At 51.5% G+C, this 25,222-nt stretch overlaps 12 protein-coding genes across 12 annotated transcripts; 5 read left to right on the top strand and 7 right to left on the bottom strand.

Annotated features, from left to right (window-relative positions):
• Positions 1-277: 277 nt before the first annotated feature.
• Positions 278-1,076, top strand: SEPMUDRAFT_29714 (uncharacterized protein; the record flags this gene model as incomplete). The annotated part of the gene is made up of 4 exons (XM_016908457.1): positions 278-531; positions 605-617; positions 650-818; positions 901-1,076. Coding segments are annotated over 4 exons (612 nt in total), but the record flags the coding sequence as incomplete, so codon positions are not given.
• Positions 1,077-1,368: 292 nt separating this feature from the next.
• On the bottom strand, positions 1,369-2,742 carry SEPMUDRAFT_151342 (uncharacterized protein). Its single transcript, XM_016906753.1, has 2 exons — positions 2,000-2,742; positions 1,369-1,950 (listed from the first exon to the last, which is right to left on the bottom strand). The coding sequence occupies exons 1-2, from the start codon at positions 2,635-2,637 to the stop codon at positions 1,464-1,466; spliced, it is 1,125 nt and encodes a 374-aa protein (XP_016757364.1). The 5' UTR covers positions 2,638-2,742; the 3' UTR covers positions 1,369-1,463.
• A 750-nt stretch (positions 2,743-3,492) lies between these two features.
• Positions 3,493-6,535, bottom strand: SEPMUDRAFT_151341 (molybdopterin binding domain protein). The gene is made up of 2 exons (XM_016906752.1): positions 5,345-6,535; positions 3,493-5,288 (listed from the first exon to the last, which is right to left on the bottom strand). Exon 1 carries the CDS (start codon positions 6,486-6,488, stop codon positions 5,469-5,471), a length of 1,020 nt encoding a protein of 339 aa, XP_016757361.1. The 5' UTR covers positions 6,489-6,535; the 3' UTR covers positions 3,493-5,288; positions 5,345-5,468.
• SEPMUDRAFT_51482 (uncharacterized protein) lies at positions 3,541-4,270 on the top strand (the record flags this gene model as incomplete). The annotated part of the gene is made up of 2 exons (XM_016909192.1): positions 3,541-3,699; positions 3,791-4,270. 2 exons carry the CDS (start codon positions 3,541-3,543, stop codon positions 4,268-4,270), a joined length of 639 nt encoding a protein of 212 aa, XP_016757363.1.
• Positions 4,711-5,061, top strand: SEPMUDRAFT_110763 (uncharacterized protein; the record flags this gene model as incomplete). Its single annotated transcript, XM_016900867.1, has 1 exon — positions 4,711-5,061. The coding sequence occupies one exon, from the start codon at positions 4,711-4,713 to the stop codon at positions 5,059-5,061; it is 351 nt and encodes a 116-aa protein (XP_016757362.1).
• A 202-nt stretch (positions 6,536-6,737) lies between the features above and the next one.
• Positions 6,738-7,464, top strand: SEPMUDRAFT_71786 (GMF family protein; the record flags this gene model as incomplete). The annotated part of the gene is made up of 4 exons (XM_016909954.1): positions 6,738-6,774; positions 6,862-6,964; positions 7,050-7,186; positions 7,273-7,464. The coding sequence occupies exons 1-4, from the start codon at positions 6,772-6,774 to the stop codon at positions 7,462-7,464; spliced, it is 435 nt and encodes a 144-aa protein (XP_016757360.1). The 5' UTR covers positions 6,738-6,771.
• Positions 7,465-8,511: 1,047 nt separating this feature from the next.
• Positions 8,512-10,567, bottom strand: SEPMUDRAFT_151339 (ras-like protein). The gene is made up of 4 exons (XM_016906751.1): positions 10,409-10,567; positions 9,981-10,095; positions 9,582-9,857; positions 8,512-9,421 (listed from the first exon to the last, which is right to left on the bottom strand). Exons 1-4 carry the CDS (start codon positions 10,418-10,420, stop codon positions 9,192-9,194), a joined length of 633 nt encoding a protein of 210 aa, XP_016757359.1. The 5' UTR covers positions 10,421-10,567; the 3' UTR covers positions 8,512-9,191.
• Positions 10,568-13,886: 3,319 nt separating this feature from the next.
• Positions 13,887-16,941, bottom strand: SEPMUDRAFT_165992 (Voltage_CLC-domain-containing protein; the record flags this gene model as incomplete). Its single annotated transcript, XM_016908196.1, has 2 exons — positions 13,887-16,509; positions 16,860-16,941. The coding sequence occupies 2 exons, from the start codon at positions 16,939-16,941 to the stop codon at positions 13,964-13,966; spliced, it is 2,628 nt and encodes an 875-aa protein (XP_016757358.1). The 3' UTR covers positions 13,887-13,963.
• A 1,030-nt stretch (positions 16,942-17,971) lies between these two features.
• On the bottom strand, positions 17,972-19,084 carry SEPMUDRAFT_51543 (mitotic checkpoint protein BUB3; the record flags this gene model as incomplete). The annotated part of the gene is made up of 1 exon (XM_016909195.1): positions 17,972-19,084. The coding sequence occupies one exon, from the start codon at positions 19,082-19,084 to the stop codon at positions 17,972-17,974; it is 1,113 nt and encodes a 370-aa protein (XP_016757357.1).
• A 241-nt stretch (positions 19,085-19,325) lies between these two features.
• Positions 19,326-19,988, top strand: SEPMUDRAFT_144090 (DUF775-domain-containing protein; the record flags this gene model as incomplete). Its single annotated transcript, XM_016903067.1, has 1 exon — positions 19,326-19,988. One exon carries the CDS (start codon positions 19,326-19,328, stop codon positions 19,986-19,988), a length of 663 nt encoding a protein of 220 aa, XP_016757356.1.
• A 683-nt stretch (positions 19,989-20,671) lies between these two features.
• SEPMUDRAFT_110756 (quinone oxidoreductase) lies at positions 20,672-21,760 on the bottom strand (the record flags this gene model as incomplete). Its single annotated transcript, XM_016900866.1, has 2 exons — positions 20,672-21,521; positions 21,606-21,760. The coding sequence occupies 2 exons, from the start codon at positions 21,758-21,760 to the stop codon at positions 20,672-20,674; spliced, it is 1,005 nt and encodes a 334-aa protein (XP_016757355.1).
• A 602-nt stretch (positions 21,761-22,362) lies between these two features.
• SEPMUDRAFT_144088 (uncharacterized protein) lies at positions 22,363-24,429 on the bottom strand (the record flags this gene model as incomplete). Its single annotated transcript, XM_016903066.1, has 2 exons — positions 22,363-24,008; positions 24,147-24,429. The coding sequence occupies 2 exons, from the start codon at positions 24,427-24,429 to the stop codon at positions 22,363-22,365; spliced, it is 1,929 nt and encodes a 642-aa protein (XP_016757354.1).
• Positions 24,430-25,222: the final 793 nt, after the last annotated feature.

The following is a 25,222-nucleotide window of genomic DNA, read 5'->3' as shown; positions in this document are numbered from 1 at the left end:
GAGAGAGAGAGAGAGAGAGAGAGAGAGAGAGAGAGAGAAAGAGAGAGAGAGAGAGAGAGAAAGCGAGAGAGAGAGAAAGAAACAGCAGAAACCCACAATGCTATCCCTCCTAACCCCTCTCCTCCTCCTCCTAACAACCCTCCTCCTCCACCCCTTCACCTCCTCAGCCCAAAAATCCTCCTCTCCCCCACCTCCAAACCCGCTCCAACAACAACAACAACAAAAACAACAACCCCTCCTCGCACCCAAAAACACCACCACCACCACCCCCTCCCCCTGGCACCGCCTCAACAACCCCATCATCAAACACCTCCCCTCCTCCTCCCCCAAATCCTTCACATTGACCGCCTCCCCCGCCACCGATCTCTGGCGTCCCAATTCCGCCTCAAACAATTTCTCCGCCCCCTTCGTCTATCGCATCTGCTCCGTAGAAAATTTCTCTCGAATTTCTGTCACGGTTGTTCCGGGAAAAGAATTTAAATCCCAGTGGGATCAGGGTGGGATTGCGATTTTGTTTCCGGATGGGGATTTGTGGGAGAAGAAGAGGAGGGAGGAGGAGAAGTTGAAATTGAAGAAGAAGGGGAAGGGGAAGGAGGAGGAAAAGGGGTGGGGATGGGGTTGGTGGAAGAATGATAATGAGAAGGCAGAGAAAAATGCAAAATATTCATGGATCAAAACTGGTTTGGAATGGGAAAATGGTGGGTTGCAATTGAGTACAGTGGCGACATATGCGTTTTCGGATTGGAGTTTAAGTCCTGTGGTGCCTTCATCCAAAGGAGGAGGAGGAGGGGTTCGGTTTTTGGTAGAGAGGAATTCTAGTGAGTTTTTTTTTCTTTCTCTCCCTCTCATTATGTATCAATCAATCTCCTCTCCTCTCCACCTAATCAAACCACAACACAGCCGAACTATGGATCTACAACATTCTCAAAAACCACCAACGTTATCCCCTCCGAGAAATCACCTGGGCATTTCTCGAAAACCGAGGCAACAACAACAAAAACAACAACAAGAAAACCAAAAAGAAAACCAAAAAGAAAAATGCGGAAATTTGGGTCGGAGTCTATGTTGCCAAACCGAATTATAGTCATACGGGCAAGCGCAAAGCCGAAAAGAAATTATCTGTCGAGTTTCGGGATTTGAGAATTGAATGTTAAGGGACCTAAAGAAAAAAAAAGGTTGGATTCATGTGAAGAGGAGGTATGTTGGAGGGGGCGAAGAGGAGGGATATTTATTATACCTCTCGGGTGGAAGTTTGACGGTTCAACCTGATGATGACGATAATGACGACGACGACGATTACGACGATGATGACGATGATGGTCACGATATTGGTGACGATGACGATGATGATTTGATAATGCCGGTACCAAACGACTGCTTCAAGGATATGCCGAATTGGTAGAAATGACAACGATTTCCGAACTTGACTCCACCTCGGCTCGAGCTCCAGAATCAATACAGTACTAATCCATCCGTAATGTCAAATCAGACTTCATCTCCTTGAGATGTTTACCCAATCGTCGCCGCCCGGCGATCAAAAAGGCCGAAGCATAGCCGAGAACGAAGAAATATAGCACAAGAGTCCAGTTGAAGTCTGTAGCACCAGGTTGGTACTTGATCGGCCAGAAAGACCAAAATAGTGACCATACCGAGTACAATAAAGCGGCTCCATTGATCCAGATACCAGCTTTACCAAGTGACCAGCTCGCACGAGGGAGAGCCTCCCCACTCAGTCGTTTCAACATCAGGCTTGCAATGGAGATACTGTAGCAAGTCATTAATGCTGCAACGGCCAGTCCCATCATAGTGTAAAGTGGATGACTGTTTCCAATGGTGACTGTGGAGAGAATAACGGTGAAGAATAGGGTCGAATAGATCGCATTGAGGGGAACTCCCAGTCTTGTATCAATCTTTGCGAACCAGGGAGACGAGTATAGTGCCCTGTCTCGTCTTATATCAGTCAGCAAAAGAACGTCTCACATGGATGGTCAGGACTGACCCGAAAGCAAAGAGATGCCGAGAAGTTAACACCATGGTGCTGATAGCCACCATGAATACCAAAAGCAGCAATACGGTCACCAAGCCCGTCGTCACTTCCTTGGAGAGGAAGGCTGACCGGAGGAGTGACACCAGCGGGACCACGTCGCTCATGACTTCGTCCAGATTCGATATGTTGAACGCGTAGGTCAGGAGTACCAAGAGTGTTCCAGGTGCGTTGATGAAATAGCTCCACACCATGCATCGCGGTAGCACTGTGTCCGGCTCTTCTATCTCCTCGGCAATATGCGATGTGGCTTCACTGCCGAGCCATGTGAAGATACTAGGTAGCTGCCCGACTAGCACGGAAAGGTGAATAGTCGGCCAATCACCGCCATTGTCTGTGAAGTGAAGAAATACGTCGGTCGCAGATCGCTTTGGCGCCAGAACCCAGAGTGACACAACGATTGGAACCAATGCATAGACATGACATAGTGCAAATACTCCTTCTGCAACTGAGAGGTGTGTAGCTGCTAGTGCGTTGAAAGCAGACACCACAGCAGCAACTCCTATGGTAAGAAGACATCGCTGCCACTTGGTGGCGTGAAAATTGACCTCGTTGATCTCAGCAAGTGCCAGCACAACACCTAGAGTACTCATTCTGAGGTAAGCAATGCTGCAAAAGACTGGTTCTTGGCAGTGCTCACAAGTCGATTTAAAGGTTCAACTCACCAGCAACAATGTAGCAGATAGCGGTGAAACGAGCCTGCCATCCAATCGAGCAGAGAGATCCAGTAAGATAGGACAGCATCCGTCCATGTCGCGGTCTAGCGAAAGCAGACACCCACTGATAAGGACTACCAGCAGCAGGTACCATAGAAGTAATTTCCGCCATAGACAGCACGATGAATAATTGTCCAAAATGAGCACATATCATGGACCAGACGAGGCCCGGGATGCCGCCATTGACCAGAGCATTGGCGTTGCCGGTGAGAAGCACTTCCTAGGTGCCCGTGACGAGAGAAGTGAAGCCGATAGTGGAGACGAGGCGGAAAGTGCGTTGCATTTCTTGCTTGCGACTCACGGGCTCTATTGGCCGGAAGTCCATTGAGAGGCGAGCGGGCCGTGGTTTGGGATGGTAGACGTGTTCATCGCTGAGTGAGGATGATCTTGTGCGAGCCTCAGGCCACTCGATATTCTCCACTACGGCAAGGTGAGGTGTCATGGTCGTAGGATGGAAGTCTGCTGACTGCATAGTGATTGTGACGGTTGATGGTGAGCTGTCCGGGAGGAGTTCTGGTGATGTGATCCAATAAAGGAAGGCGAGCTACATGTACTTCGTCTCGGGTGGAAGCTTCACAGCCTTTCGAAGGGAAGTGTCACGTGTGGATGCCGTGTTGACTCGACTCACCTCGCCGTTGCCCTTTCTCAGACATCTCCTCGACCACCACCCCTTCCCGTCCCCTCCCCTCCCCTCCCCTCCGCTCCACTACCTAATCGCCAAGTCCGTCGCTCGCCCACCACCGGACATGGTTCCTTAGGCTAGGTGGCGATACGGCTTTCATGGCCGTGTTCAATATTCCTAGTGCATCCGCTCATGTCATCATTGTCGCCATTGTTGCCTGCATCTGGACACTCTTCACCTGCCTGTGTCGCATCTTCCTCCGAACCAAAGTCAATGGACCCATTGGGCCGGACGACGTCGCATGCCTCGTGGCTACTGTGAGTGCGCTAGCGCTTCGACGTGCCTTGCACTCCGCTCAGTCAGTCGGTCGGTCATTGTCTACATCCGCTGACTGGCAACAACTCGCAGTTCCTGGGCATCTCTCAGTCCACTCTAACGCTTGTCGCCGTCCATTTCGGCGTGGGAAACCACCAGGATCACCTTTCTCGCTTGAACCTGAAGAAGAACACCATCGTACTTTGGGTGGCCGAGCAATTCTACATACTCACGACAGCGGCGACGATGATCTCCATCTCTTGCTTGATCTGCAGAATCACACCGGTGAGAAGGCATCATCTCATCGGGTGGACCATCGGCATCATGACTATCATTTGGGCCATAGTCTTCTGGTTTCTTCGAATCTTCATATGTTCGTATAACCTCCAAGCCAACCGAAGCGTAGGCAAAGCCAGCACTGAAGCTAAAGCAATGCACGTAGGCCATCTCCCTCAGCCTTGGGACCCCAGTAACAATATTTGCCTGAACAGAACAGCAATTCGTCTTGCTGTCACGATCGTCGGCTCCTTTCTGGAACTCGCAAATGTCGTGACAGCGGTATGCGTCGTGTAGAATGTGTTGATGCCGCGGGGGCCCAAGACTTGCGTGATCATCGCTTTCGCGCTGCGACTTCTCGTCCTACCTGCATTGTATATGCGCCTTATCTTTTACAACGACACCCTACAACGTGAAGACAGGACTTACGGCTTGGCGAGATTTGCACTCATGACACAGGTCGCCATGCATGGAAGCATCATCCTGACTACGCTTCCGTGCGCGAAACCGTTCTTTGTCATATTCGAGGGCGGTGTGTTCCGGTCTCCTCAGGACCAGCACAACCTGCGACACCAACGTGGAAGAGGCGTACGTTTGAGGTTGATAACAACAAACCCCCCAGTAGCCGGCGAGGATACGGAGGTGGGCAGCACGCAGCCACGCGATGACATCCACTCGGGGTCTCCAGATGCGCCTAAGAGTATACAACAAGCCGCTAGCATTGCTGATGTGCCAACATGGGATCGGAGGGCTTCGTTTGCGAGACCAAGCATGCCGAGGCTGAGCTCAAGTCCAGAGCGCCGAGGACCCGTCAAGAGACCTTCACTCAAGCTACTGAATCCACCATCTTGGAAAGGGAAGATAATGCTTGCACCCAGACGGAACAGGGTTACACCACCGCCGCCACCACGCGCATATTCAGCGTACTTTCAGAAACCGTCTTCACTTTCGAGTATTGGAAGTCCAAGGACGCCATTATCGTTCCAATCTCGAATGAAGATGCCCTATTGGGATCGACGCGTGAGCCACAACTCCAGTCAAAATTCGCGAGAGAGTCGACGTTCAAGCTCTGCATTCTGGGGCCATAGGTTGCGTCCTGATGAGGGAGAGACGGTCACAGTCATATCGCATGACCCGGAAGCGTTGACGAGGCCTAATGCGGTCCGAGAGGAATCGAGGAACAGCCATGATGATGCTCCTTCTGAGCACTCTCCGGGTGGAATCAAGCAGAGCAAGGAAATCATTGTCAGCTACGAGGATAGAGCGGCGCGTGGCAATCGATTGCAGAAGCGCCACTCTTGGACAGAATGGTGATCTGGTTCAAAATGAGAACTTTCATGTATGGGTCGCAGATTGCTCATTCATACGTACCTACTGTACTGTTCATCTTCTGCATATGCACGTCGGCAGTCTTGAGACCTGATGCCATCATCTGCATGCTTCGTGATTCTCATCCTCTCTGACAACCAGCTTTCAACCACTATTCCACATCCCATCATGCGTCCTTGTCACTACCGCCATCGTCATCCTCACCCTCCACCTCTATTCGATTCCCCTGAACACCTTTTTCCACTTCCTCTACTAACCCCTCCATAAAGTCCTTATCCTTTCCCACTAATGTCACAGTATTCCTACTCTTCCCCCATCTCGGATAACTTCCCACCTTCACTCCCTTTGCAGCCACCTTCTCCGCCATCTGGGTCAAGAACTCTGCAATCTCACTCTCCGGCAACGGCGTCGAGATCAAAATCCTATGCACGCCTTTCCCCTCGGGATCCGTCAACCGCGGCAACAGCTTCGGTTTCAACCCCATCAGCATCTTCTCAAACAAGCGTGGAATCCCCGGCAAAATATGAATATTCCCATTCACGACCGCAATCGGCACCCACAAATCCTCAGCCGAAAAAATCACCTGCTCCTCATCAGGAAGATTCTTATCGTAGGGTAATTCCACCATGCGAAGCTTCGCTCGCTTTTGAGGAGAATCTTGCGTCCAATCAAAGACTTTCCCTGTGTGTTTGTCGGGTTTGGAGAAGGCTTTCATTTTCTTGTAGGCTTCTTCGTGTAGCACTAGAGGGAGATTGAAGGCGCGCGAAATGGATTGGTAGGTGATGTCGTCGTGTGTGGGACCGATTCCGCCCGAGGTGACGACGAAGTCGTACGAAGAGGACATGCGGCGCGTGGCTTCGATGATTTCGGATTCTTCGTCGGAAATGACTTCGATGCGTTTGAGGTTGATGCCGAGCGAGAAGCAGTATTTGGCGAACCAGGCTGAGTTGGTGTCGACGGTTTTGCCGCCGAGGACTTCGTCGCCGATGATGAGGCAGGCGGCTGTGTGGATTTGGCGCGGGCTGCGGGAGGTGGTGGTGGTGGAGGACATGGTGGTGATGGTGTTTGGTGGTGCTAGCGGTGAGGTGGGCGATGTTGCTGATGTTGCTGCTGCTGCAGAGTTATGTAGATAGTTGGGCAGTGGACGGGAGAGATGTCTCGTCAGTTGGGAGACTCGCGCAAACATTAGAGACAGATGATGTCTTGTGAGGTTGTGTTAAGTCCAAGGTCGAGATGTTGTTGATGAAGCTGTCCAGTGAAGGCGTCATTACTAGGAAACATCCTTGTCAAAACAATATGCCTACCAGGTACATGCAATACTAACGAGTAGCGTGGAGTGGGGGTGGACCTCAAGGATGACATCTTATCATCAGGTATCAACGAAAACTACCCAAGGTACCTGAATATCTAGTACTTCACTTCGACCTCGTTATTACCTGTATAGAACATCCGCTATCCACCTCGCCAACATGGTACGTTCACTCTCCCCATGTCTATACATACCTCAGACCTCCCTCACAGACACACATGTAATGGACAACTAACGCATATCCCACCAGTCTTCCGAATCACGTCTCTACACCATCTCCCCAGAAACCAAAGACAAACTCCGCAAGTTTCGTCTCGGAACCTCCAGAGCCAAAGATCCCCAAGCAATTATCTGTGAGTACCTAAATGTTCAACATGCAGCAGGAAAAAAATGGATAGAAAGAAAGGCTGCTTGCTCATAGCTTATTCGCCAGAAAAGACCAAATCAACAAATCCAACATGGAGATCACCCCCTCCGACAACCCTCAAGTCGTCTACACCAACATGCTCGACCTCGCAGATGAACTTCCCGATAATACTCCTCGCTTCATCTTATTGAGTTATCCTCTCACTTTGGTGCTACGAACTACAAAAAGATTCCTCCTCAATACTACCTACATACCTCCCATTCCATAACTAACTCATAACTGCTACTTAAACAGTCCTCCGGCCGCCTCTCAGTCCCCTACGTAATGCTCAACTACCTGCCCCCGACCTGCAGCGCAGAGAATCGCATGTTGTATGCAGGAGCAAAAGAATTGATGCGGAGTACGAGTGAAGCGGGGAAATTGATTGAGATTGATTCCGCAGAGGATTTGGAGGGGATTGAAGAGGTGTTGAAGGGGGAAGAATAGTAGGCAAGCAAGAAAATGGGGGACAGAGCTGGGAGATGATATGGAAGTGTGAAGAAAGATGATGATTGGGGAGGATACCTTGGGGATGAAGAGGATGAGGGAGAATATCTTACCTTACCTTACCTTACCTAAGGTACCTAGGTTCCCTCCCTTCACGAGCGAGACAACAACAACAACAAACGAAGAGGACGATTCGCGCATAATTCGCGCAATGAGTAAGCAGGGAATGGCCATACATGTACTGTATGTACCGTAGAGCACCATAGGCATATACCCACTCAACAATGAAGAATTGGGTATGAATTCATACCTACCTACCTACCTACATACCTACCATGTACAACATCAGATATGACGTGGCACATACATTGAACTGCCCGGGTACATGTATGTACATGTAGGTAAGGTAGGTATCCAGTCATCACATCACATCACCAAACCTCAAAGACATGCCAATTACAACCAATGGGGTTCCCATACCTCTCTCTCTCCCTCTCGTCCTGAATATGAATAATCCCGAATCTACTGCAATCCGTTTCTGACTAAATATACAGATACCTCTTACCTTCTCTGTATATACTATATATATATATACATATATACAACACATTACACCCTACTTATGTTTGAATATATATAGGTATATATATATATATATATCTGTACACGTACCTTACCTGATGTATGTGTTGACAAAAGAACATCACACACGTGGCTGTGCAGGGATATAGGTAAGTAGGTACATGTACATGTAAGTATGTAGGTAGGTTGTGCACACATCATGTATCATCAATAAAAAAAAACATGCACATGTAAGGTACCTACCTTACCTACCTGTAGGTGACCTTGCAAGTTTCGAGCACTGACGAGCGTACCTCACGTAGACTAGGTACCTACCTTACCTTACCTAGGTACCTACAGGTAGGTTACATAGGTACTTTAGGTAGGTAAATTTCAAAAACAGGTTCCATCATCTGTGACATCTAGGAAAGAAAGAAAGAGAGAGAGAGACAGAGAGAAAGAAAAAAAAGGTATATTTGCAAGAATGTGAAATGGTGAGGTCAAAAGACAATAAGGTATCAGAATCTAATGGGGACGACGGCGGCGGCAAAGACGCCCAATGGAGCTGGCTGTACAGAGGAGTAGTGCGAGAGAGAAGAGCGGCAAGCAAGCACGCAGGCAAGAAAAAGAAACCTCAAACAAACAACATCATTATCTCTGCCGTGGGTGTTGATCTCGTTGGATAATATCGAGCCACCCGCCTGGTTTTCTTTGCAATAACGCCCCCCCCTTCCCTCTGCCCTGCCCTCTCCCCTTGGGTTGGATCTTTTCCTCCTTTTGGAATTGAGTTGCTCGTGGTGGGGTATTCCGCTGCGATATAAGGCATATTGTAAAATGCAGCAGAGTCCTATTTGGATGGGTGCGTTGGTTGCCGCTGTGCCTGGTTCATGGATGGCAGGCAGCGCTATTTGTGGTGTGTGAATGTTTTGGTCATGTGGCGCGCGCTTCGCTCGCTCGTTCGCGTTCGTTCTAAAAGTGTCGTCCGATACCCAATGCAAGTGTGTTTCGTTCCGCTTTGCTGCTGCTGTTGCTGCTGCTGCTGCTGCTCCTGCTGCTCTTCTCCTCCCACGCTTCTTCCTGGGAGCGGAGCTGCCGATTATGGACGTATGGTAGAGACTTCTCCTCACACCCCACAAGTCTCGTGTTACAGACACGACACGACCGCTTTACATTACCGAGCATTTCCCGCAGCATCCCGCATCTTGCTCCTGATCCACCTGAAACTCGTCCTTGGGCTTACTCCCAGAACCACCACCTCCAGGGTATCCCGACATGTCTTTGTTGTATTTCCTGATCTCGCGCACGATGTCGTAAAAGGCGTTCTCGACGTTGATTCTCGACTTAGCCGAGGTCTCGATGAATTTGCAACCAAACTGTCGCGCGAGCTGTCTGCCCTCTGTGTACGGCGCAGAATGATTAGCGAGCAATCCTTGCGCACATGTAGAATGGAGGTTCTCATTTCAAGAAAGGCGCGCGCGCGTCTGTGCAACAGGCGGGTGCACATTCATGTGTGCCGTCCGAAGAAAGGCGCGCGCGCAATTCTGCTTGCAGCATACCTTCTGTGCTCACTTGTCGCTCAGACTCCAGATCGCACTTGTTTCCCACAACGATTATGGGGAAATAATCCTTGTCTTTGACCCGCAGTATTTGTTGCTGGAACGTCACAATCTCTTCGAAGCTCTGCCGTGATGTGATGCTGTAGACGAGCAGAAAACCCTCCCCGGTTCGCATGTACTGTTCGCGCATCGCTGAGTATTCCTCTTGGCCGGCGGTATCGAGCACATCGAGGAGCGCCACCTCTTCGTCAATGACGCATTGCTTGCGGTAAGAATCTGTGCGAGAAGAAAGCGCGAGGTGTTAGCGCTGCGCGCGCGAAGAGTAGAGAGCGCATCGACCGGAGCGCATTGGCGCAAGGCGCACAAGAGCTGCAGGGAGGGAGGGAAAGGGAAGGATACCTTCAATGGTCGGGTCGTACTCGTCGACGAAATGCGACTGGATGAGCTGAATGGTCAAGCAGGACTTTCCCACACCACCACCGCCAACGACCACCAGCTTGTATTCCCGTAGGAACTGAGACATGACTTGTCAGTAGGCTGATGCGTGCGCCGAGGGAGAGGGGGGCACGCAGGGAGGGAGGAGGAGGAGGAGGGGAGAGGGAAGGAAGAGCAGGAGGGGGAGGCGGAGGAAGAGGAGCAGAAGGCGGAGGAGTGGTAGGAGGAGGAGTAGTAATGGTGGCGCGACAGAAGGAGGTGGTTGGTTGGTAGGTAGTGGGCTAAGAGTGATGGTAGGTAGTCCCGTTCTAAGGGAGGGTAATCAAGGGTGGAGAGTGCGGTGCGGTGCGGTGCGGTGCGGTAAGAGCGAGCAAGCGGGCGGGCGGGCGTACTTTGGATGCCATGGCAGAGTCGACTACCTGTACCAGCAGCAGACTCAGTCGTGTGCAGTGTGCAGCGGCGGAATGAGTCGCGGGAAGCCGGTCGATGGTACCAACAGCAGATGGCACAGCAGTAGGCACAATACTTTATTCGGCAGACTTCCTTGTGCCGGGGAGGGGGGGGGTGTCGAACTTCGATATTCTCCTGTGAGTCCTGCAGCAACGTGGCGACAGGCAATCACTCGGCGGGGCGGACAGCGGGACAGACAGCGGCAGCGATGGATGATGGGTGCTTCAGGACGGCGAGGTGAGGATTCGCATTCCAATAGACAGACGACAGACGACGGTGGGAGAATGGACACTGCAGTGCTACCGCTATTCTACGACTAGTGAATTGTGAGATGGCTGGTGGAATGTGCTTCACACAACCCTCGTCCGAGCTTGGATCTGCTCAATCAGTGCAATCACACATTGTTCTGCCGCGCTTCCAATAACTCCACTCTGCCGTCGCTATGCTCCAATCATGGCCTGCCGTCGACGGTAGAAGAGCATTGACGCTCCCACGGCCTTCACTGCTTGACCGCATCTGGCGATTCGTGTTTCTGCCCTTTCTTTTCATACGCCGACCGCCTGAAACTCCTTTCGATCAGAACTACCTTACCCTACCTCCTCTCTCCTAGAAGCTACGGTACCTCATACGATATTCACCAATACATGTACCTAGATGTAGGTCCCTTAGGTAGGTAGACTTGTTCTCCCCTTCCAGGTCCACCCCACCCCCATCACGCCCAGTCTCGTCTCTCGCCTCGCACGTGAGTCGCCTGTGCACCGCATCATTCTTCATCGAGCGCGGCCTCTCAGACCCCACGACACGGCGCCCAGGCCCAGAGAAGGCGACGAGGTCGACGTGGCGTGCGCCGGCCAAACAGTGTCGCGGGATCGACAGTGCTATCGGCATGCGTTATTCCCACAAACTGTCACCCACTTTCCGCATGCACGTGCAAGCTTCCCCAGCCTCCTGGAGCTGCTGTTGCGCGCAAACAGAGGTGGAATCGACATCATCATGTACTTCCCAAGACAGGACTGGACTGGATGCCGAGTACCGAACATTAGGTTGCTGCAAGCACTTTGCTGCTCGAACAGCTCTCATGCACGATGCTGTAGACACTACTCACTACGGCTACCAATAGCGGGCGTTCATCGGCCTATATGGTCGCCGCCGCCGCCGCCGGGCAAGGCGATTGGACTTGGAAAGATTCCGTATGGCGGACAGCGCGGAGAGCGCCGCCGGGCAGGAAGACTGAACTTGGAATGATTCCGTATGGCGGACAGCGCGGAGAGCGCCGCCAATCGAGACCGTTGACTCGCAACTCCTCCACGAACAGCCTCGCAATTTTGCGTGCTCGTTTAGCACAAAGGTACTTCTACCACCACTTGGGGTATTAATTTTCTTCTTCTGCTAGATCTCTCAAGCAATCCCCCACGTAATCTTGTCGGAGGATATAATATGCTCAACAGAAAAGAAGTGCTTAATACCTCAGGTACCAATGCTCCCGCCACGCCTGTGATGAGGATACCGAATCACCTGATCAGTAGATCCTGCGGTGCCCAACTAGTGTTTGCCATGGAAGCCTGTCGATATCCTCGCTTGTCCCGCGATAGACCAGCTCTACACACTGCATGTCCTAGAGCCTCCGGAGGCTTTTTGGGATCAAGGGTTGCACGACAGCAAAGAGGGTGTTGCTGGGGAGGATCCAAGTGGACAACCATTGAGGGGTGCAGCTGGCGATAAGAGAGTTAAACAGACGACATGACTGCTCAAAGCGTGCGCAGTTTCCTGAAGCGTATTTCAACGCCGATTCATCGGTGCACGGATCAAGCATCAATTTTCACATGTAACATGCCTTCGATTGCGGCAACACCCTGACCTGGATGCTTGATGGCGACGCCTAAACGCCGATGAAGAAGAGCGTGCATACATGTATTGTGCACAGCAAAAAATGGACATACACATTCGAATCAGCAAGTCGTGTAGCTGGAGTGTGGCAGGGATTGAACGACCCAGCAAACCACAATGTTGATGCCATTGCTGCAGAGAGCTGTAGTTACTACGGTAATGGTGTATTAGGAACTCCCGTCATTCATCATCTTCTCCGCATCGCAGACAGAAGACTTCCACACAAGAATTTGACCCCACTGGCAGCCCCATCAGCAATCCTACCTGGTAGGTACCCTACCTACCATTGCCGAGATACTCTCCGCCGAGATTGCCAGAGCACATACAAGTTCACATTCATGACCCAGCGACGCCTAATTCGGAATGCTCTCCTGACTTCTACTTCCATTCCCAATGTCGGAGCATTATATCAAGTTTGGTCAACCACATCCTCAACACAGCAGCAGAATGCACTCGATCGGATTCTATCACTCCCACCTTCCCTTTCTGAACACCTGGGCAAGCTTGCTACCTGCCAGACTGCGCCCACAAGACCGATGCATAGTCTTTTGCAAAACCAAGAGATTGACTACGTGCTGGCGCTTGTAGTGCCTCTCAAATCGAACCTCGAATACTGACTTCTCTTTCGTGGTAAACACAGCTATGTTTATACTGACCTGCTATACCCAAGTCTAGCCCGCTCTGAACCGTGTTTTCCAGGTAGTAGAAGGAACAATGTTACGCTTTGTCTGATCTAGTATAACTTACTTGGATAGGGCAACTAGTGCCCTGTTCTCTTCTGCTGCTGCTTCTGCTGCAATACAGCGATATCTTGTACATGTAGCTCGAAGAACAGAGAGACGGTCAGGCAATAATCTAATTTCTTGGCATACAGATACCTCAGGCAAGATCACGAGGGCCGAGGCTATATACCTACCTCCTCACAGCACCTGCTAATAGGCGAATAGTACACAGCAGGACAGACGTTTTATGCTCGCACCTACTAACACGATGATACTCCATTGTTAGGCTCAACTCAACGTACAAGCGCGATACCCCATTATCAGAACTTCTAGAATTATTTTGTCTATACAGAGAGACAGTATCACATGCCATCTAGCTTTCCAAGGTCGCCTCTACCAAGTGCTCGTTAATACTACCTTAAGGTACGTAGCAACCGGCTAGAATTTGATCAGCTCTCGTCAGAGGGCAAGCTGAGTTAAACGTCCTCTGCTCTCGTAGGTACCTGGGTAAGTAAGGATTTAATGTAGGTACTTTAAGGTAGGCTAGGGGGTACATGTACAGCTCGATGTGATATGATGTGCTTGCTACTATATGTAAGGTGCTGTACCTACGCTGTATAGGTAAGGTAGGTAGGTACTTTGAATGTAGCAGCCAGTGGCGCAACTAAGGTAATGTACTGGCTTTGGTAATTTCGAAAGGTTTTCTGAGGTCGCGTATGTGATTCCAAGAGGCGATAGTGGGAGTGTTAGCCCGGTAAAGGGCTACGGAATGAGAATTATGGAAGCAGCGGGTATCAACTAATATAGGTGATAGGTAGGTATTTTCATTCAAAATGGGTCTTTGACTGCTCGTACAAGTATCTGGATTTTTCATGAACTGATTTCTTCTCAGCTGACTACATTTCTTCGATCTTCCAACTCTACTCCTCCGGCAGCAGGTCCCGCCCCTTCAGGATCTAGTCCCGACGCACTTTGATGGCGGCTCTCTCGCGTGTGGTTTTCCGCTTGCGTCGGGGAACCTCCCAATTCGGAGTATCGTCCACCACTGTCCAGCCTCAATCTCTTCCGCAGACCAACTTGTTCTCCCAACCAGCTGAGCTTGCCGCCCGCCCACATCGCAGCATATTGCAATATCAGCCATATCTGCTCTTGATTGCGCAGCTGACTGGAATCATCGCGGGGATTCTCATGCTGCTCGTGCTGGAATTGGAACTTGAGGCAGTCTTTGACAGTCACTAGACCTGTCAGTCGACCACGGTGTTCGACGAGGATCACTCTGGGGCCCAGTTTCTTGAACAATTCCATCACAGTTTCCAGGGGAAGACGTGGATGGACTGCCAGTGGAGTGGGATCAACAAATTTGCTGAAATCTACAGACATTACGCTCCCGCCTGCTGCTCCACCGGGTGCGTCATGAAATGATACAGCTGGTGCAGAGGCAGAAGGCGTGGTAGCGGTCCGGGGGCCCTCGCTGGGGGCAAAGAAACATTTGGCAGTAGCTGCAATGGGCTGATCGCGTTTGGCACGGTCGATGGCATAGCGCAGTTCTGTTCGGCCAATGTATCCTAACGTCAGACGAGTCCGCACGTCTTCCACAATGGGGAACCCTTGAAATTTCGCTTCAGCTAAAATTTGCTCAACTTTCCGGATGGTGAGGCCGGTAGCAGGCAGGACGGTAGGATCAGCCGTCATGGATTGACTGACGGGTACACCGAATGTATGATCTTCTTTGTTGTCGAGAAAGGGAAAGCCATTGAACCAGATCATTCGGTCTGCAATGCCCCCTTTGCCGAAACGCTCGGAGACAGCTTTGGTGATGCCCACGACAATCATGGTCGGGAGAATGTATGTCAATGCACCGGTAAGCTCGAACATGATGACCACGACGGAGACGGTAAGATGCATGATTCCCGACAAAGCAGCACCCGCTCCCAGAAATGCATATGTGCCCGGGGTGATACATGGGACGTCCGGTTCGCAGGCGGAGAATAATGCTGCGTCGGGAAAAGACTCGTGTAGGGCTTCAACCATGATGCCAAGCATGCGGCCAAAGGATGCTCCGATGGCCATCGAAGGCACGAAAATCCCCGCCGGGACTTTGCAGCCATATGAGATGATGACGAGGAACGTGCGAAGAACAGTGGCAAACAATAGAGAGAAGATCATTCGCCAGCGGTTCTGTTTCTCGCACAGCCCATCGTAATCATGGCTGCCTTCGCACTCCAGGAAGAGAATCTCCATGCTCTCCGTCATGTCGATCTTGAGAAACATGTTCCAGTAGCAGATGATTGCCGTTCCCGCAGCCAGTATGGTAGCCTCCAGGATAGGGAACTTAGTCAAGTATCGTTTTCGGAAAGCTTGAGCTCGCAAGTTCCATTTCATGACGAAGGCGCCATAGCAGCCTCCGAAGATACCGATGATGATGTAGAAGGGGATCTCGAAAAAGTGCCACGTCCGATCATACCTCACAGTGAACATGACCAGCTGTCCCGTGCGAAAGGGGTTGATGGCGGCCAACACCGCGGTAGCGACCAGAGCACAGAAGTAGCTCCTCCACATCGTCTTCAACGGAAAGTAATTGCTCATTTCCTCCAAGCTGAACAGTACACCTCCGATGGGACTTCCAAAAGCCACAGCCACACCAGCAGCAGCACACGCAGAGAGAATCTCCCTCGTCTTGGCAGCGTTGCGTCGGTATTTGTCGAACATGCGACTGATGACATTGCCTGTGCACACCGCATAATGCACACTCGGGCCCTCCTTTCCCACACTCAATCCCGATGCAATGGCTAGGGGCAGAGCTATACTCTTGATCAGGAGAGTCCAGAAGCCGAGGAAGCCCTTCATCACAAACCCAGCAATGATGCACTTGATCTCGGAGATGCCACTTCCCGCGGCATACGGAGCGAAACTCTTCACCAGCCTTGCGCTCGTGAAAGCGAAGAAGGTCGAAAAGAAAATGTAGATGACATAGTTGACGCCTTTCCAATTCGACCAATGCACAAACTCGGGACACCCTTCCTCAGCACCCCAACAACAGAACTGCTCATTCAGATAGAAGGCAGTCGTGCAATAGCCCCGCTTGGTGTCTGACAACCACTCAGTCGCGATATTCAAAAAGGCAGCGTTGAGGCCAATGGCTGTGCCGATCAAGGTGACCACAATCCAGCCCTGGGCAGCATCATACGCTTCCCAGACTTTGTGTCTCCAGCCTAGTCGTTGACCAGATCGAGTATGCGCAGCTCGAGATAAGCGACGGGTCTTGCGACGTTGATGTTCGCGGGCGGCATCCTGGACCCAGTCGATGGTGGTGAAGTCTTCATATCGCTTAATCTCAGCAATCTCTTCTGCGACGCGCACTTCTTCGGGAGAGGCAATGTCCTGTTGCTGGTGAAGGCCACTCTCGGCGGTGGAGAGGGCGGAAAGTCGTCGGTCTAGGGCGGCGGGCCGAGAGAGAGGGCGAGAGCGAGAGTGCAAAGGAGAGTGCGAGGGCGGAGCGGAGGCGACATGGCTGGTGGTGGTGGTGGCGGAGGTTCGGCGGAGCGGAGTGGGTGCAGAGGAAGAGAGGCTGCTCATGCGCTGGCTCATTGCATCTTGAGGTGAGTGGGATGGATCAGGTCAGGTAGACAGACACACATGATAGAGATGCTGCGTGTGAACATGAGATTCCAGGGTCCACGTCCACGAACTCCGACGCGCTTCTTTTGACAGAGCGCGTCGAGAAATCCCACTTCCACACCACCTCGTACCGTACCTAGTACCTATTCACCGAGAAACTACTCACAGATCCCACGATGCCATACAACAACACTCCCATCGCTCCCTCCAGCGAAGTCACCGGCACTGTCGCCCTTCCTCGTATGCATTCCCCCTCCCTCCCTCCCTCCCACCTCCCACCTCGAACCTCGAACCTCGACTCGATTCCCAACCTTGACCTACCTATCATGAATTATAAGTATTACCTCTCACTAAAACCAAAACCTCTCTTCTAGTCGCCCGCGTCAAAAAAATCATCAACACCGACCCGGACATTTCCCAATGCTCCAACAACGCCGCCTTTGTCATCACCGTCGCCACGGAAATGTTTTTGCAACATCTCGTCGAACAGGCATACACTCAGGTCAAAAGTGAACACGCCACCAAGCCGAGACGAAATATCCAGTATAGGGATGTTGGTAAGATTTTTTTTTTCTTCCTTTCTTTTGTCATTTCTGGATCTTTACCTTTTCTTTTGAAGGATGAGAAGAAGAAGATTGGCATATATATTGATGAGTACCTGACCTTGTGATCATAAAAAAAACAGCCAACGCTATAGCCCGTGTCGAAAATCTCGAATTCCTCTCTGATGTCGTCCCCCGAACGATGACGATGAAGCAATTTAAGCAGAAAATGGCAAAAGAAGCTCAATCCGCCGCTGCTGCTGCCGCTGCTGCTGCCTCTAATTCCTCTACTTCTGCTGCTGCAGGAGGAGGAAGTGGGGGCTTGAGCAAGGGCCAGGGAACGTTAGATGGACATATGAATGGGAAAACGGTGGCGGGGGCACAGTCTGCTGCTGCGAAGCGAGAAATTGCTGCGAGTGATGAAGGAGAGGAGGAGGATAGTGAGGATGAGGAGATGCAGGACTCTTGATGAGGATGGACGAATAGAGGGATGGATGCTATACATGATGGACATGCGGGTTTTGTGGAATTAGCGATGGAGTTGGGAGGGAAGTTGGACTGCTTCTGTGCTGTAAAATCATTGTTCCTGGGGAGAACATTATGGATACAACGAATCAGATACCAACATGACATTGACTTTCAATATTTGTACCCGGCAATGCCTCTACAGCTCTTGGCTAACCAGAACGCCGCGCTAATTCAATCATCTTTTAACCAAGAAAGAAAACGCCTTGCTCTATTTCTCCTTCGCGGGCTTGCCCTTCGCCTCGCTCTCTGCTAATTCTCTCACGTACACCTTCACGAGCTCCGGATCAGCCACATCCTGCTCGTGTCCGTCCTCGAATCCAGGACTGATACTGATCGCCAACAATTTCCCGTCAGGACTAAAGTTCAGAGCAGAAACACTGGTAGGCAGCTTGGGATACTGTCTGATCCTTCTCTTCGTCTTGGCATCCCACAGCGCCACCACACCATCGCCTCCACCCGTGGCAAAAGTGCCGTGTATAGGGTGGAAAGAAATGGCATTGACAGGGTAGATGATGTCCAGAGCCACTTCCTGTCCTCCCTCGTCCGTAGTCGTGCTCTTGTCTCGATGGCACTTGAACGCGTACATTTTCTTATTCGCCTCTTCATCAAACCACTCCACTCCAACTCTGCCTTCAATCGAGGCAGCAGCGAAGCCCGTCCCATCAGGCATGGTTGCCGATGCTCGAGTCATGAACTTCAAGCTCGATTCTCGCTCCTGCCATGGCCTGGCTTGCACAATCTTCACGTCCTCTTCGCTCTGGACACCAGATGCTTCTGACAGCAGAGCTTTCAATTCCGCAAGCGCATAGACGTGCACCTTTCTTTCGGCCATCGTGACGACCGCCTTGTCTGATGTGAGAGCAAGAGCGAAAGGTTTGGCGGCCAGCTGAATGGCCACAGACAGACTGGTCTCGGCATCCATTGCAAAGAGTCTACCGTTCCAGCTCAGCGCCAACACCAAGTTGTGTTCGTGGGAGTATGCGACTTTGCTAGTGGGATGGGAGCTGCGGGCGATGACTTCGTGGGAACTGTTGCGGGTGGCTTGGTCTTGGGCATGGTTCAAGCTATGTCGGCGGATCGTACGGTCCAAACCAACGTAGTATATCGTGTTGCCATCTCCCCCAAAGCATACATCGAGTACCGGTGCTGTTGTCGCAATAGTTTCTGCTAACTCAAAAGGTGGACTCGATGCGCTTCGTCGATAGACCAGTATACCATGCTCGCGGTCCCATGCACTGACCACCAGCGTGTCGCTGTCTTTGGAGAATGCGAGCGAAGAGATGACATCGGGCGGAGGTTGTGGCAATTCGTTGATGGACATGGTGAAGGGAATCCGTGTTTGTTGATTGTTGACTTTACTCGGAGGAGAAGCTGTATCACCTGCAACATGGTATTCTTGGCAAAACTTTAAGACGACTCGAAGCTTCCTGTTTCGTCCAGAAAGACTGAACCTTGTCTAGTGCCTATATCCTCCGACCCATGATTAAAATATCAGAGAAAGCCGATCGCCATTCTGCCATTGAAGCTTTCCAACCTCAATCAACTTCTTCTTCACCCTCACCATGTCTCTCCCCTTCGGCATCATCATTTCAGGCCGACCAGTCGATGTCTCACCACAAGCAATCACAGAAGCCCAATACGCATTCCGAATCTCTCCCAGTCCCGCCTTTAGCCATATCGTAGTATTCCTCCTCCCAGGCATAACATTACCGCCAGGCACAGCCGCATCGGTATATGTTCAAATTCCACCTACGCAAGAATTCAAGCTATTAGGAGCCATAGGACCGGGCAAAGAAAGTGCAATTTTCAAGATCTCCGGACTGAAATCTTCCATCACGAGTCATGAGAACGCCATGCTGGACGATCCCACGATGCAAGCCCAACAAGCGAATGCAGTTCCACAAGGCGATATAGTGGTGGGAGTATCGATTGAACCCGAAGCACAAGTTGCCTCGCAACTTGCTACTCTGCAGAATGGTGGACAGCCTACGGCCAGTAACAACGCCCAACCTTCCAGCGCATTAGTCAGGATGGGAGCAGGAGGTGCTGATGGGAGAGCTTCGACCAAAGTTCTCGCGCAAAGGATTATTGGGAACGCTTTCAATTTCCTTGCCAGCTTTGGAAGTGACACGGTGCCGTTGAAGGCTTTTCAGAACTGGTGGGAGAAGTTTGAGAAGAAAATTGATCTGGATCCGAGTTTTCTGGAGAGAGAGGGCGTGGAGTGAGTGAGAGAAGAACCCCTTTGGTGCTGATCATGGCTATCATATGTTATGCGCCACGGCTTGCAACAAATCTACTGAGATATTATATCATGGGGTTTTGTGAGCCCTCTGACGAACAGGGTGTAGACCCACAAATCTGAAGAATCTTACGGCATCGACACAACGGGAATCTTGAGAGTAAGACCCAATCGATGTCGACTCGGCGGAGCTAGAACTGTTCTCATCCATTCCTGCATTTCATGCGGCATAGCCTGGAGAGATCGTTTTGCTGGAACTATGGCGAGCAGGCGAGGTACCAAATATCAGCAACGGGCTACTGAGCTGGACTCGTTCCTTTATAGAGATGTCTTCCGTAGGACTCTTGTGTTATGTATAGGTGGATGCAACCTTCACTGCGCCCAATCATAGCTTTATTGCGGAGAATTATTACGATTCCATCAACTCGAGGATCGGGCAGATGCATTAGCAATCTACCTGTAGAGTAGGACTCGAGCAAGAAATAGAGTAGAAGGCTCCGGCGATATACTGGCCTCTATGATAGGAAACTCTACCGCAGGGGGATGAATGAGAATGACAAGTCCATGTGTGCGATACATCAAAAGATAGTCATCATCATCACATCTACCGTTTCATTCGTGGCTGCAGTTCCTTCTTCACTACAGACAAACCCTCTTCCTCTTTTCGCCCTACTTTGAAGGATCCAACAACAACTTCCCCGTCGTCTTCCTCCCTTGCAAATCCTCCTGTGCCCTCGCCACCTCACTCAACGGATACACCCCGTGAATTCTCACATCCAATTGATCCTTCAACACAAAATCAAACAACTCCTTCACATAAAACTCAAACTCCTCCCTCGTCGCAATATACCCAAACAACGTCGGCCGCATCAACCTCACATTCTTCGCCGACAACCTCGCAATCACCACCGGCGGAACCGCCCCAGAAGCATTCCCAAACGAAATCACAGACCCCTTTCTCGCCACACAATCCATCGACACATCAAACGTATCCTTTCCCACTCCATCAAACACCGCTTTGACACCTTCTCCCTTGGTCAACTCTTGCACTTGCTTCTTCAATTCCTCTCCATTCCCCGATTTCACGACATGCTCCGCTCCAGCCTTCTTCGCCAATTCCATCTTCTCCCCCGTCGAAGCCGTCCCAATCACATTCGCCCCTACAGCTTTCAGTAACTGACACAACCACAACCCTGTCCCTCCCGCTGCAGCATGCACTAAAACCCAATCCCCCTTGGCGACGGGATATGCCTCGCGAATCAATGTCAAAGCTGTCAGTCCTTGCAAGAGCGCTGCTGCGCCGATTTGAGGGGACATTTCCGAGGGAATTTTTACGGCTTTGGAGGCTGGGACTGCGGTGTATTCGGCGTAGGCGCCTTCGGCGAGATAGACGGTTTTGTCGCCTGAGGAGAGGTCGTAGAGGTTTCCGGAGGTGGAGGTGGAGATTATGGTGCCCGAGGCTTCGCGGCCGAGGGTGTAGGGGAATGAGGGGGCAGGGTAGAGGCCGGAGCGGAAGTAGCTGAGGAGAAGAGAGAGAGATGTTAGAATGGGAGGGGAGGATTGGGGAGGAGAAGAGAAGACTTCGTTGGTCTTTACTACTTACGTGTCGATGAAGTTGATGCCGATATAGTCATTCTTCACAAGAATTTGACCTTCTTTCAGTTGAGGCACGGGAAGGTCGGTTTTGTATTCGAGGACTTCAGTTCCTCCTGTCTTGTTGATGATGACACCCTTCATGGTACTGGGAATGGATGCCATGGTTCGGGTGGTGAGGGGTTTGTGAAGATGGTTGGAGAGATTTGCAGCTCGTTGTGTGGGTATAGAAGCCAGAATGCGTCGGGAAGCGATTTGAAAGGACATGAACTAGTTATGGATGTAGCTGGATCAGTTGGAGAGGAGGGTGAGGGTTGATTATGGTGAGAAGGCGGAAGAATACCATTGGGAGTTATGTCATCCTTGTTGATCTTTGTAAGCTGTTGCTAGGAGGGGGAGGGGTCCCGATATCGGAGACGTGGAGCTACTTGTAGGTCAGGCAAGTCAGGGTAAGGGTGCCTCCTAAGGGTAAGGGATGGGATGGTATGATATGTGATCTGTATTGAAGGTATTGTACCAATCACTCATCTGGCATACCTACGAGGCACCGTCACATTGCTGCTGCAATGCAAACAGTGGAGACAGTCTCTATCAATCTCGGGCGTCGCGAGTTCCACTACACGATTACGGTAGAACGCAGTCCTCTTTCTCAGAGGAATGTCGAGCGACGGCTCACTCCCTGCCATCGATATGAGAAAGAGGGAGGGAGGTTGTTCACTCTGACCTCACTTGCCATAAGCCACATCGCCCTCACCCACATCCTTGCCCTATTCGGATTCTTCATCTGCCTCCACGCCTTCGCCCCCTCCCTCCTCGGTCTGCGTCTCGCCACTCACCCGCTGCATCCACTTCTTCGGCGGACCAGGCTCCTTCCAACCTCGCATACGCTCATTGAGAGTCCAGTTGAAGAATGTCGGATAGACGTTAGTCACGACATCGAGCCACATGAAGCCATTATCGAGCTGACTGACGTTCGCCTCCATCTTCATACCGATCTCACAGTTTTCAAGAATGTGTGACTCCACCACAAACTCGTACTTCTTGTCCTTCGCCCTCCTCTTTTCCTCTGCAACGACGGCAGTTGGAAGATCTCTGGGAGCAGCGCCAGGATGGAGCCAGCGCTTGCAGTGCAGCTTGCCGGTGGGCTTGATGAAGGTACCACTAATGCGGTCATCCTCGTAGATGAGCTTGGCATCTGCCGAGATGCTCTCGATGCGGACTACTTCGAGTCCAACATCTTCCTCGGTAGTGACTTTCGGAAGCCTTCTCTCCTTGTGCGCCTGGTGGATGTCTTCGACCTGCTCATCGGTCCCATGGCCCAGGATACCAGCACTCAATATCGTCCAGGCGTCTTGATCAGACAGGCCGATTGCGTCCCCTTGGACCACCCAATCAGCAGAGCTGTCACAAGGGCGTATTTCAGCATAATAGCCACCGTACAAGGTAGATGCAGCAGTATTGAGACCGCCTGGCAGTTCAGCATCAAATCTGGCGAGCTTCGGAATCTCCTGGTTGGCAAGATCGCACACGTCACGCGCATTGCGGATATCATCTTCGTACTCAGGACAGGCGTCATGATAGAGGAGATAGTCGTAAAACTTGCGGATGACGTTTGTTGTCTCGCGAACAACCTCCTCGTTGGTCCATTCAAAGTGCTGAAAGAACTCCGAAGAGAGGAAAGCTTTGGCCATGCCCTCGAAGTCGACTACCCAAGAACCTGCAGCATCTGAGTATTCGTCGAGGCCGTCCGTGACGCACTCTGTAACCCCCATCTTCGCCGTCATCTGGAGGATCTGGTCCTCGTCGTACTCCCCAAGCTCCTTCTTATTGATGCCACCAGTAAACATATTGTTCGCGGCGAACCCTCCAAAAAACATGAACTTGTTGAAAATCTTTGCACTGGCTTGGTGCATCTTCTTCCGACCCAAGAAGCGTGTGGCGGCGTACTCAATGCGAGTGGTGAATCGCTCTTCAGGATCAAACAGCTTTCGCTCGACGTTGAACTGTGCCGGAGTAATCGGTCCATCCGTCGCATATTCCTCGAAGCCAGTCGGCTTCAGCATACCTTTGGTCAACCACGGCTTCTCAGCCAAGATGGCATCACGCTCGCGCTGTGCGTTCAGCTTCGGCTTGACCAGGGGCTTCGTCGCGAGGGGCGACTTGCGGCGGATGAATTTGCCATCCACTTCGAGGAGCTCACTGGTTGCGACAGAGGCCTTCACCTTGGGTTTGGGCTTATACTGGCGCATTTTCTTGAAACCCAGTATCTCATTCAGACTGACCCAACCGTCTCCGGTGAGTCCAGTCCGCGCAAGCAGATGTGCGTCCTGGACCAGGTTCTCATCGCTAAAGTACCACTCCACCTGTCTCACGATTGCCGCAGTCTCTGGATGAAGTCCTTCGTCGGCAAGGCCTGGAAGTAGCTGATTCGTAGTGGGCCGCTGCAGCTGTGGTGCTTGGGATGCTTCTACACTCAGCGGCGGCTGCGAGGACTGCTGTGCTGTCGTGTCTGGAGTGTCATTGTTGGCGACAGAGTCTAGGTGTTCCTCACCTGCTGGATTCTCGCTGCTCTCGACGTCTTCGTATGACGCCTGAAATGGCTTCACGTTCTCGTTAGGATTGTACGTTGCCGTAGACATTTCTGGCGTCACGGCGTGATCTACTGCAGTTGAGCTTACCATGCCGGAAGACTTCTCGCCGTTGATCTCAACATCCGCGTCGACACCACCGGTGTGTGACGAGTGAGTGCCGATGGCGGGAGATGTGACGTTATGGACGACGGACTGCTCCGTCTGCGTAGCTGCGTTGGTCACGGTGCGGGACGGTGAGGCCATGATGTCCGTAGTAGTGGTGTGGCAGCTCTGTTATGTTAGTATGCTGGGGTCAGTACCACGTCTGAAGTGGTTGAGGATGTGAGGCAAACAGTATTGTTTGCTGGAGCAATTGTATACAGACGCCAAGTGGTCCGTGACCGAGCTTTCGTTGTCTCGGTGAAGTGAAGTGAAGTGAAGTGAGAGCAGACGCGACGCACAGCGCACGTGGACGCGTCCGCGCCCGGGTCGCCTGCCCTGTGAAAGTCGTGGCGACGGCAGAAGTCGCGGCGCACTCTGCCGTAAGGCTTAAGTTAGGCATATCCGGGCTGAGTTTATATCCTCCATGTCCACCTCCAATCCTCCATGTAGGTCTCATTGCCTTATGGCAGACTGGGCGCCGCCATCAATATTCCGTACCTCCTTTCGATGTCATGCCCGCCTCAAGCGATGCGCCACGCAGTATGTCCACCATCACGTTGTCTATCACAGGCGAGGTGGCCTTGCATGATCGGCCGCTTCAGCCGCACACCACCACTTGCAGGATGTTGTAACGGAACAACAGCAGGATAGGTACGGCCTGCAGGGCCATCTTATACACACTACGTGTCCCTTAAAGCTGCCGATGGGATCAAGATGACATTCCAGCGCCAGTTCGATTTCTGAACTTCCTTCTAGAACTACTATATGCTATATCCCCTTGGCCAGCTCAGCAACGACGCCGCCTCAACGAAACAGAAGCAGTTGCGCACTATCACAAGCTATTGCGAAGCTCGGTTGATTCCAAGATTGCCAGGGGACTTAACACCGTCCAGCT

This window comes from Sphaerulina musiva (genome assembly GCF_000320565.1).
Source record: "Sphaerulina musiva SO2202 unplaced genomic scaffold SEPMUscaffold_10, whole genome shotgun sequence".
Lineage (NCBI taxonomy): Eukaryota > Fungi > Ascomycota > Dothideomycetes > Mycosphaerellales > Mycosphaerellaceae > Sphaerulina > Sphaerulina musiva.
This window is presented reverse-complemented; position numbering and strand designations above follow the sequence as displayed.

Bases quoted from the DNA above. Each gene is read 5' to 3' on its own strand.
- SEPMUDRAFT_151342 (XM_016906753.1), bottom strand. From the start codon at position 2,637: ATGAGTACTCTAGGTGTTGTGCTGGCACTTGCTGAGATCAACGAGGTC. The intron at 1,951-1,999 runs GTCAGTCCTGAC...GACTGATATAAG, and splicing joins CGGCATCTCTTTGCTTTCGG to ACGAGACAGGGCACTATACT.
- SEPMUDRAFT_151341 (XM_016906752.1), bottom strand. From the start codon at position 6,488: ATGTTTGCGCGAGTCTCCCAACTGACGAGACATCTCTCCCGTCCACTG.
- SEPMUDRAFT_151339 (XM_016906751.1), bottom strand. The intron at 9,858-9,980 runs GTATCCTTCCCT...CTTCTCGCACAG, and splicing joins GTACGACCCGACCATTGAAG to ATTCTTACCGCAAGCAATGC. The intron at 9,422-9,581 runs GTATGCTGCAAG...CGCCGTACACAG, and splicing joins GCGACAAGTGAGCACAGAAG to AGGGCAGACAGCTCGCGCGA.